Source organism: Borostomias antarcticus, assembly GCF_949987555.1.
Source record: "Borostomias antarcticus genome assembly, chromosome: 21".
Classification (NCBI taxonomy): domain Eukaryota; kingdom Metazoa; phylum Chordata; class Actinopteri; order Stomiiformes; family Stomiidae; genus Borostomias; species Borostomias antarcticus.
The window spans coordinates 336,989-348,538 of NC_140254.1; the positions used below are offsets into that span (position 1 = coordinate 336,989).

The 11,550-nt window shown below is 47.5% G+C and overlaps 1 protein-coding gene across 1 annotated transcript in view; it reads right to left on the minus strand.

Moving 5' to 3' along the window:
• The window catches only part of LOC311323290 (inactive phospholipase C-like protein 2), a gene marked incomplete at both ends in the record, with an annotated part of 30,196 nt that extends 19,701 nt beyond the window's left edge, over positions 1-10,495 (minus strand). The window contains one exon of the mRNA XM_084455491.1: positions 10,280-10,495. Within this exon, the coding sequence (XP_084311617.1) occupies positions 10,280-10,495 (216 nt within the window). The remainder of the gene's footprint in view (positions 1-10,279) is intronic.
• Positions 10,496-11,550: the final 1,055 nt, after the last annotated feature.

The window sequence follows — 11,550 nt, forward strand, 5'->3', positions numbered from 1 at the left end:
ATGCAAGCCAGCAGGCTTTTGTGGCTATCCTGACCCACAATCCTGTGCGCAGCGGAAATATGCGTCACATGTGCGAGTCGTGACAGCTGTAGACGAATGTCGCGTCATGGACAGTGACGGATGTGGGCAAATTTCAAGGCGCAATGTTATGACAAGGTAGTACGTCCCAATTGGATGCCTACTGCTTGCAAAGTACGTACTTTCTAAGGGCAGCTGTAGTAGGTACTGGTAGTAAGTAGTAGAAGTATGCGATTCGGAACGCAGCCAGAGTCCAAGTTCAGAGCCCAGAGAAACGGCTACCATGACGACGATGGAAAGCAGGGATGATTGGCAGATGAAGAGGAGGTGGGTGGAGTTTAATTGGATCTAGGTGGCAACTTTTCAAACTAAATAACCCCGATATCTGAGACCTGGAAGGACTTTTCTTTCTGAACACAGACAGAAAAACACATTTCCAATCCTTCTTTTGTCCATTATGGTCTCTTTGAGCCCCATTTGACCCGATTCTAACCCCTTGTGGGATATATATTTCTGAACGTTCTTTCCAACAAAGTTCAAAAAGCCCTTTGCATCCCAATTGCATTCTCTGCTTCAATCCTGTGTTAGTAATGGGGCTGGTGTCTCTGAGGGTCTGTTCAGAGCTGAGGACCACGCGGCCAGGTGCTGGACTGAGGATTATGCACATGTGCGGAGGGAGGGGGAGGAACGGGGTGGGAGAGGACAGATGGAGAGACGGGGGGGATGAGACAGGCAGTGAGAGAGGGATGACGGAAGAGAGACAGATCACAGACAGTCAAAGCTAAAACGCCCGGGCGAGAGAGGCCAGTAGAGACAGGGGAACGAGACAGAGAGAGGAGGAATGTGTAGCCGAATAAAAACGGGCCTGTCGTAGGATTTTATTCAAACAGGAGTGCTGGCAAGTGGAAAGATCACACACAGGTGTGTGTGTGTGTGTGTGTGTGTGTGTGTGTGCGCGCGCTCCACTGCCAGGGGTATGATTCATATTGAACAGGCGTATGAAAGTGTGAGTGTGTGTAAACAACATGGGGTCCACCTCCTCCCACCCAGTATGACTCAAATGACAGAGCAGGCGGCCCAGTCAGCACAACCAAGATGTGGCTCGTTGGCGGGCGGCTAATTAAACCGGAGCGATGGGAGAGAGAGGGAGAGAGGAGGGAGAGAGAGGAAGGAGAGAGAGGAGGGAGAGAGAGGAAGGAGAGAGAGGGGGAGAGAGTATGCAGACAGAGAGAGAGGAGGGGTGTGGCTACAGGGGGGAGAGGGAGAACGATAGAGGTAGAACTGACGACATACAGTATAGAAACACAACAACCACGCGACGTGAGCATCGAACACGGACTCTATACAAACCAGTGTCTCTCTGCTGCTCCAGTTTACAGATGACTCGCCGAGTTCTCATAAAAGGCGGCAGGCTTTACAAAGGTCACCCTGTAACAAAGTTAACCACGGCTTTCTGCTGAAAAGCCTCAGAGTCTAGTCTCCTCCCTCGTCAACGCTAGGCAGCACTTCGACTTCAACCGCAGCCTCGCCGTGACGACGACAGAGGGAAATCGGGGGTGAGCTGAAGGAGGCTTACGGATTAGGCTTATTTGTTTTCCGTTGTCTTAGAAACTCATCTCAAATGGCCTTGTTGAAACACATACAGACAAAGATGCACCTTGGTAAAGGTTCCTCACTTCATCTATAGTGGTCCTACGTAGCCTGGAGCAGTCTGGAGTGGTCCTACGTAGCCTGGAGCAGTGTGGAGTGGTCCTATGTAGCCTGGAGCAGTCTGGAGTGGTCCTATGTAGCCTGGAGTGGTCCTACGTAGCCTGGAGCAGTCTGGAGTGGTCCTGGTCCTACGTAGCCTGGAGCTGTCCTATGTAGCCTGGAGCAGTGTGGAGTGGTCCTACGTAGTCTGGAGCAGTCTGGAGTGGTCCTACGTAGCCTGGAGCAGTGTGGAGTGGTCCTACGTAGCCTGGAGCAGTGTGGAGTGGTCCTACGTAGCCTGGAGCAGTGTGGAGTGGTCCTATGTAGCCTGGAGCAGTGTGGAGTGGTCCTATGTAGCCTGGAGCAGTCTGGAGTGGTCCTATGTAGTCTGGAGCAGTGTGGAGTGGTCCTACGTAGCCTGGAGCAGTCTGGAGTGGTCCTATGTAGTCTGGAGCAGTGTGGAGTGGTCCTACGTAGCCTGGAGCAGTGTGGAGTGGTCCTATGTAGCCTGGAGCAGTGTGGAGTGGTCCTATGTAGTCTGGAGCAGTGTGGAGTGGTCCTACATAGCCTGGAGCAGTGTGGAGTGGTCCTACGTAGCCTGGAGCAGTGTGGAGTGGTCCTATGTAGCCGGGAGCAGTCTGGAGTGGTCCTACGTAGCCTGGAGCAGTGTGGAGTGGTCCTACGTAGCCTGGAGCAGTGTGGAGTGGTCCTACGTAGTCTGGAGCAGTGTGGAGTGGTCCTACGTAGTCTGGAGCAGTCTGGAGCGGTCCTACGTACCCTGGAGCAGTCTGTAGTGGTCCTATGTAGCCTGGAGCAGTGTGGAGTGGTCCTACGTAGTCTGGAGCAGTGTGGAGTGGTCCTATGTAGCCTGGAGCAGTGTGGAGTGGTCCTATGTAGCCTGGAGCAGTGTGGAGTGGTCCTATGTAGCCGGGAGCAGTGTGGAGTGGTCCTACGTAGTCTGGAGCAGTGTGGAGTGGTCCTACGTAGTCTGGAGCAGTGTGGAGTGGTCCTACGTAGCCTGGAGCAGTCTGGAGTGGTCCTACGTAGTCTGGAGCAGTGTGGAGTGGTCCTACGTAGTCTGGAGCAGTCTGGAGTGGTCCTATGTAGCCTGGAGCAGTGTGGAGTGGTCCTACATAGTCTGGAGCAGTCTGGAGTGGTCCTATGTAGCCTGGAGCAGTGTGGAGTGGTCCTACGTAGCCTGGAGCAGTGTGGAGTGGTCCTATGTAGCCTGGAGCAGTGTGGAGTGGTCCTATGTAGCCTGGAGCAGTCTGGAGTGGTCCTATGTAGCCGGGAGCAGTCTGGAGTGGTCCTATGTAGTCTGGAGCAGTGTGGAGTGGTCCTATGTAGCCTGGAGCAGTCTGGAGTGGTCCTATGTACCCTGGAGCAGTGTGGAGTGGTCCTACGTAGCCTGTAGCAGTGTGGAGTGGTCCTATGTAGCCTGGAGCAGTGTGGAGTGGTCCTACGTAGCCTGGAGCAGTGTGGAGTGGTCCTATGTAGTCTGGAGCAGTGTGGAGTGGTCCTATGTAGCCTGGAGCAGTGTGGAGTGGTCCTACGTAGCCGGGAGCAGTCTGGAGTGGTCCTACGTAGCCTGGAGCAGTGTGGAGTGGTCCTACGTAGCCTGGAGCAGTGTGGAGTGGTCCTATGTAGCCTGGAGCAGTGTGGAGTGGTCCTACGTAGCCTGGAGCAGTGTGGAGTGGTCCTACGTAGCCTGGAGCAGTGTGGAGTGGTCCTACGTAGCCTGGAGCAGTGTGGAGTGGTCCTATGTAGCCTGGAGCAGTCTGGAGTGGCCTAGAGATTCCCGTCTAAGCCAATGCTTTGCAGCCAGAATTCAAACCAGAACTGTCAGCCGGCTGCCAAATCCCCCTGGCTAAGAGTGTTCTCTCCCAGTCAGAAAAACACTGGCATCCCATCCACACATGCAGATGCACACGTACAAACACGAAAAACAACGAAGCATCACTTAGAATGTAATCCCACAACTAAGCAGCACCCTCTCTTCTCCGAGGCCTACACCAACACCATGGTATAAAGGTGTGTTTAACTGTTGATGTACAGTAGTCAAAGTCACTTTTATTTAAACACGCACCAAATGACACCGGTTTAGGGCGCCCTGGGCGCGGACTCTAAAGAACAGAAACACATTAAGGTGACATGGCAAGATGTGAAAGGACAAAATAATAAACATGAGGGAAACAAACTTTCCTAACTGCACACATTTAAGACAAACATTCATACTACATAAAAACACAACAGAAACATCTCAGTAGCCTAGTTCACGACAGTAGTGGGTTTTAAGCAGAGTTTTGAAAGTCTGTAGGTCAGGGGCTGACTTGATGCTCAGTGGGAGGTCGTTCCACAGCCGTGGAGCTGCCACTGAGAAGGCTCCATCTCCCCTCGTCACCAGCCTTGACCGGGGGACCTTCAAAAGTCTCTTGTTGTCGGATCTGAGCGATCTTACGCTGGAGGAATAGTCCAACAGTTCTGTGATATAAAGTGGGGCGAGGCCATTTATGGCTTTAAAGACAAACATGAGGGTCTTGAATTTCCCTCTCAACCTGACTGGGAGCCAGTGAAGAGATGGTCTCTCACTTTGGTATGTGTCAACATCCTGGCTGTAGTAGGTGTGCGTGACTGTGACAGATTAAGAGAGAGCAGACAGTTACTACTGCTCTGTGTTCTTCCGCTGTCTTCTCTTATTCTAGATGAACTTCTAAGAGGCCTAATCTTAGAATAGAAGAATAGAACGTTTATTTGCCTTGTGTAAGTGTGTAACAAGTACAGGTATCGGTACATAGGAATTATTGTCATCGCTTGGTTGATGGGGGAACTGTTTTTGGTGGAAGGTTTGTGTCAGGATTAGCATGAAAACGTACATCCCTCCGCACCCTTTTCTGTCAAGCGCATTGTGTTGCCTCTGTGTATGAAATGTGCTATATAAATAAAGTTTGATTGATTGATTCAGACATTCTGTGCTGCAGAGGGCATGAGAGATCAGACACGCACACTGCAGGAGGGAGAGAGGGAGGAGGAGTCGAGGGCTGAAGAGAGAACAACATGGAGGAAAGGGATGATAACAGGAGGAGATGAAGAGGTGAGATGAGCACAAATGCACTGAAGCCCGCTGCCTTATCGAGCTAGCAGCACTCCCTTCCCTGCATAGCTAGTGAGCCTGCCCTACACAGATTAGCACAGGCGCCGTTGCAGTTTGTCCCATGTTTTGACTACAATTTCATCCCATGTTTCCTCCGTGAGTGTCCTGTATTTGGCGTTGTGCTGTATGTCCATGGCTGGCCTGCAGGCCAGTGCAGTGGGGGAAATAAGAGGAGGAAAAGAGTTTAACTCAGGGGTCTCAAATTCAAATTGTCAACTTCAAGTACTACTTAACTATAAGAAAGTGCAATATTTCCATAACTAGACTCACAAGTCAGTCTCTAAATGTTGCAAGACTATTCCATAACTAACATTTTCATCATACAAATTCAAACCGGTTTCTATAGCCTACATTTTTTTTATATTTTAACAATTTTAAGTTTTTCCTTACTTTTATTTTATCTTGAATAGCCTACATTTGTTCTTAATTCTGTTTTATCTGCAAGATGCATCACTACTGTAAGCCTGCCCTGGACCTGTACTTGCATTTATTAAAGTTCATGTTTGTTTCCATTTCTTGCCACACTTGAATACTCTATTTCTTGCTGGACACTTATCTTGAAAGACTGCTGAGACGTTAGCCCTCGGTTTTTCCTCTCGTCTCCCTATGACACTGTTCTCCATGTTTAGTAATGAATAGCTCTTGATTATATGATATATATAATATATTATAGTATATTATTATATGATTGATTATATTCCTTTAGAATGCCGACTTTGTTCTTGCATATCAGGCAGGTAGCATTTTCACTGAACTCCACAAAAAATACTGCAATGTCCATCTTTCTTGAAACTGTCTGTGTTCCTGATAGTAAAGGGAAAATGCATGTTTAGCCCTGTTTTAAGGTTACTTATGATTATATACAATGGTTCAGATCAAAACGTTGACAAAACTAGCACTTTTGAGAAAGTCTGATAATTGCTCTACCACTATTTTGGTCATACAATGGATGTGGGTGGGCACCGTGAAAAATCATTCAAAAAACATGTTAAACTCTCAATTTCAAATACAAGAAACTCGTTCTGACATATAATTCACCATATAGTAAGATTCTAGTTCATCTGGAAAGGCTTTTTTAAATATTTAGCATAGAACTATTTAGTCGCAGCACATACGTGTGTAAACTTCCGCTTGAACTGATTCCGATCTCGCTCAATGCCTTGAAGTAGTTCCGCTTCCTGAATCCCCTCTGCGGATTGATCTACACGTCTACAACGGTCGCTTCAATACAAGTCAATGGAGTTCATAAAAATTGTCAATAAAACCCTACAGGATTCATACTTTGCGGCGAATTTGATGTCAGAACACCAACGGACACCAATTACCCCCTCGGTGAGCTTCTTTGAAATCGAGAGTTTTTGAAAGATTTTTCACGGTGCCCACCCACATCCATTGTATGACCTAAACAGTGGTACCGCAATTATCAGACTTTCTCTAGTGCTAGTTTTGTCAACTTTTTGATCTGAACCATTGTATATGATCATAAGTAACCTTAAAACAGGGCTAAACATGCATTTTCCCTTTACTACTCCTTTAACCATGAAAACAGCCTCTCGGTGGCTAACTGCATTCCGTTCATAGCTCATAGTCGCGTGCGGATAGTCTGTATGCAGCGTTCACCTCACGCGCTGCGCACAATAACAGCATTTCGCCCCACGTTTGAGCGACGAATTTCGCATTGTAGGGCTTGCCGGCGCCGTGTACAAGAAATTATTTTGCGGGTCGGATTACATTATATTTCTGACATCATGTCCCGGGCCGGATGGAGGGGTGGGGCGGGCCGGGAGTTTGAGACCCCTGGTTTAACTCAAGGGCATAAACACGAGAAAGCGTAGCCTTTTGTCACATACAGTACCTAATTTCTTACACATGCACACACAGTCATACACACACACACACACACACACACACACACAATCCTCTGGCTTATGGTAACAAAGTCGGGAAGTGGTTCCATTTCACCTGCCTAACAAACAGAGGATAATATTATTCCGTGGGATTCTGAGACTCCCACATAGAAGGTTGTCCTGCAGGTGCAGAACACAGCTAGGGTGGACACACCAGAGGTCAAAGGGCACGCCCAGACAACACCTTCGTTTATTATCATTCATTCAACCGAATGCAAATATTCCGCTGGGGCTCAAAGAGTGATAGAGTGCGTAGTGCTGCAGCATCCTAGGCGTGCTTCACACAAGTGTTGCACAGAGCTGCTCCTGTGTCTTTGAAGATGCAGGCAGGAGAGGTAGAGATGCGCTGCAGCTCGCCACAGACCACATCTGCCAGCAGATACCGGGCGAACGCACGGAGCTCCACCCTCACACAGAACTCCTTTAACACCGCTGAGGAAGTCCCAGCGTGGGGCGGCCATGCTTATTTCAAACACCAGACTTTTCGAAGCACGTGCCTGTTCCTGATCCGACTCCTGGCAGGGCGAATAAGAGTGCGGGGAGGGAGGGAGAGAGAGAGAGAGAGAGAGAGAGAGAGAGATGGGGGGGGCAGAAGATAGGGGAGGGCAGAAGGAGTGGAAAAGAAAAACAGAAAAGAGTAGAGAGAGAGAGAGAGTCAGCTCCAAAAACTGTCAGGTCCAACAGCGTGTGACTCTCAAATATTGCAACATCAACTGTGAGGAAATTGGCCAACTGGCCAACTTCCTGTCCTGCTGGGTTCTTTGAGTCAATCAGACAGGGGCAGACAGCCGCATCCAGAGCAAGCTACAACAAGAGATCAATCAAAGCCACACCGCAAAAAACGCAAAAGTATTCACACTTAGAAGAAAGATTGCTTGGTGCAATCACTGCTACCATTTAATAATCTATCAAAGGCAACAAAGTTTGAACTGATGCACATGGACTACCTCATTAAAGATGGACTCCCCAACACGTCACCTCCTGTCAGCGTCTGCAGGCATAATGTGACAGCTGTGATAATGTGATTGCATGAGCAATATGCCCGGCAGGCAATACAAGGAGTGGAACATGTGCCCTTTCTCACAACCTCTCATGTTCATCAGTGCCATGTTTTTGGCTGATGGGCTCCGATAGGCTCCGGGCAGCCCAATAGTAGCAGAGATAGTAGTAGATAACGCTTTATCACACGCTTGCTCCCTCCCTCTTGTTGCTTCACGAGCTGCCTCGCTCCCTCCCCGGCGTTGTTGCTCCACGAGCTGGAAATGGTAAATGACTGCACTTATATAGCGCTTTTATCTACAGCACTTTACAATGGCCTCTCATTCACCCATTCACACACACATTCACACACCAATGGCGGCAGCTACTAGCAGCTACTAGCATGCTCATTGGGAGCAATTTGGGGTTCAGTGTCTTGCCCAAGGACACTTCGACATATGGACAGGAGGAGGCGGGATTCGAACCGCCGACCCTACAATCATCAGACAACCCGCTCTACCACTGAGCCACGTGGAAGGCAATGCAGTAGCCGCCCTGACGTAAAGCGGTGTGGAGATATTGAGGTCCCCGCGGTGCCTGTATCAATTTATCATTCTGGAAGAAAAAGTGTTTGCTATGCAACATATCAATTTATCTCAAAACGAAAAGCCAACAATCTTATGCTGGCCAGCTAACGTGTTCTCAAATAAGTGCTTGTTTGATATGCTAGCCTATTTGACTGCCTGTTGCCTTCAGTCGTGAATGACGGTCCCAGATGAAGGAACACGTTCGCCAAAATCATGTCAATCATGGCTAAAAATCATTCCGGTCAATTGATCAGTTGTCAAAATGAAAAGACAACAAACTGGTTGTTATGCTAGCCAGCTAATGTGTTCCCAAATAAATGCTTGTTTGATAAATTGGCCTATTTGACCGTCTTTAACTTCTGTTGTGGATCCATCACACAGATAATCTGACTGGTAGGAATTTAGTGAACATTGCCATTCTGCATTAGGACTCGCCTAGAGCACACCTCCTAGCCTAATCAACACACACACACACAATGCATGTTCAGCAGTAGCCTATCAATTCACAATTAAATAAAGATAGCCAACCTTTTTTGTAACCTGAACAAAACCATTGTAAACGCAACAAGGTCCTCCCACAGGTTAAAACCACAGCGAGAGGTTCAAGTACTTACTGGCGTTCAAAATGTTAAATCCACAGAGTTGTTCTTAATAGGCTATCTTACTGGCAATTATCCAGTTCAATACAAAACACGAGTTTTGTGTCCACTATTCGTTGTTTGTAAGCCTACTTCAGTATTGCCTGCATAGTTTGCAAAGAAATTGATCCTCCAGGGCCGACTGACCCTATAAACAAAGTAAACTTTTTTTTTTAGGTCCCCACAAGTTCAGGGACCCTCCCTTCGTTTTTTGCCAATCAATAATAAACAGTAGGAGCACAGAGTCTGGCCTCTGTAAATTTCCCCCATTCAGCTGTGATGTGTCTAAATGCTAACACTTTGCTTGCACTACTGTTAACTCTAACAGTACTGTTAACACTAACACTATTGTTAACCCTTACATTATTGTTAGTGGTCAACGCAACAACAGGAAGTGAGGTGTAATTGCTGAACATATCATCCCTTTGACATTCTACTTAATATGCATGCTTCCTAAGGGTAAATGGACACAATTTAACATGGCCGCCATTCAACGCCAATGCAACTCTGCGTAAGCAGGAAGTGAGGTCTAATTGCTTAACGGGCATAGGGCAGGCAATTAAACTAGCAAAAAAACAGCTGTATGTATGCCCATCAGCCATAAGCCAGGCTGGACCTGGCCTGATTTGGCAATAACATCTCCACGTGATGTCTCCCTTGGAATGCTGCCTGAGGCCTCTGAAGAGTCTACAGAGCCTCCTTTCAACTGGGAAGATCTAAGAAGATCTGATCGAAACAATATGAGTCGCTTTAAAAAAACAAAAAAACAACAACAATGGTCTTCTTTGCACTTATCTGGAGAAGGCGAGGGAGCAGTGATGGACATTGAGTTACTACTCCCTACTGGTCATCCCTACTGGAGTGAGCAACAAAGACACCTCCATATCAGCAGCTCAAGAATAGTAACAGAGCTGATATAAGGCCTAGATATTGTGTGTGTGTGTGTGTGTGTGTGTGTGTGTGTGTGTGTGTGTGTGTGTGTGTGTGTGTGTGTGTGTGTGTGTGTGTGTGTGTGTGTGTGTGTTGACCGGACCCCTGACTCTTTTTGTAAGTGACTTTGACTGATCTATGAGATGGATGAATAATTGATGACTGGAATGTACAGTCGGTTCACACACACACACACACACACACACACACACACACACACACACACACACACACACTCTAGCCTACATATTGTAGCTTTGCATAAAGGCTTCTGCTAAATCACTACATTGTAAATGTATGGCTAATGAATAATTGATCACGTTTGTGTAGCCTACGGGGCTACAAGCAAAACATGCTTGCACCTGGAAAGAGAATCCCTACCTTGATAATACTGCTCCGTCGGGGAATGGGTTTGAGTTCCTTGCCTACACCCATGTTGCCGGACACAGGTGTTCCGGTGTCTGTCTTCCCGCAGTTTCCGTTCGAGACAGATTGTTCTCGGTGCGTCTCCATACTCACACTCCCATTGCCCGGCGCGGGTTTCGTCTCAGCAACCGGTGGATTCACCGCTCCGTTCTCCTGTGCACATTCAGCCATAACTCGGTTTTATCTACAGTAGTAGTCGATGTGTCTAAATAAGGTTCGCTGCGTGAGAGAGCGGAGAAACATCCTTTTTGCACCGAAGGTAGCCTAGTTCAACGTTACTCTCTAAAATCCATAGTGCTCCTGCAAATTAATGCACGAATCAGCTGTGGCGCTAAATCCATCGATCGAGCGGAAAACTTGCCTCTTCACCTGCTGCGTTTCGACATGGTGCGTGTCAAAGAGAAAGTTGAAAGAGATAAAGCATATATTGCCACCCCACCTCATGTGCGCAGTGAACACATTTCCTGCTAAGGGGAAGTGTTAAGCTTACTCAACACATGTTGATGCACCTATTGTACAGTATCATGCGTGCCTGCCTCGCACCAAATTCTCTTCTTTCTCAGCTTTGATCATCCTACACTCACCGGGCATATCTCTCGCCACTGAATGGCTACTTTTTCTATAGTTGTTGTAAGCCTACTGGGGTGGATTTCTATTGTCGAGCGCGGTGTGATGTGGCAGACTTAGTTCGTGCGAATACACAGATATTTGCATTTTCCCGGACATTCTAGTAACCATATAGGCTATCCAACGCCATCCATAACACAACCCTCAAACAAGACGCATTATTGGTTGGGTTGGCCAGTGGTGCACGCCCCTTTTGTACTTCCTTGGTTGATTACACTAGTTCAGGGGTGGCCAACCAGTCAGAGGCTAGAGACACCAAAATTACTGTGGTACCACCCAGAGCCACACCATGTATACCAGCGTTTCTCAACCTTTTTTTCAGTCACCGCACCCTTCAGAAGTAGGCCTACTTAAAATCCCAAGGCACCCCAGTCTAAAATAAGAAGAAAAACGTTATTGTCCATTAAATATTCATTTAAAGTTAATTTATTTAAAATTAATACATAGCCTACAACAAGATATTTTCTGACATAATATATTTTGGACTGGGATGGGTTAGGCTGGACTGGACTGGACTGGACTGGACTGGGCTGGGTTAGGCTGGGTTAGGCTGGACTGAAATGGGCTGGAATAAATGCACAGCGAAACTAGAGAGAGAG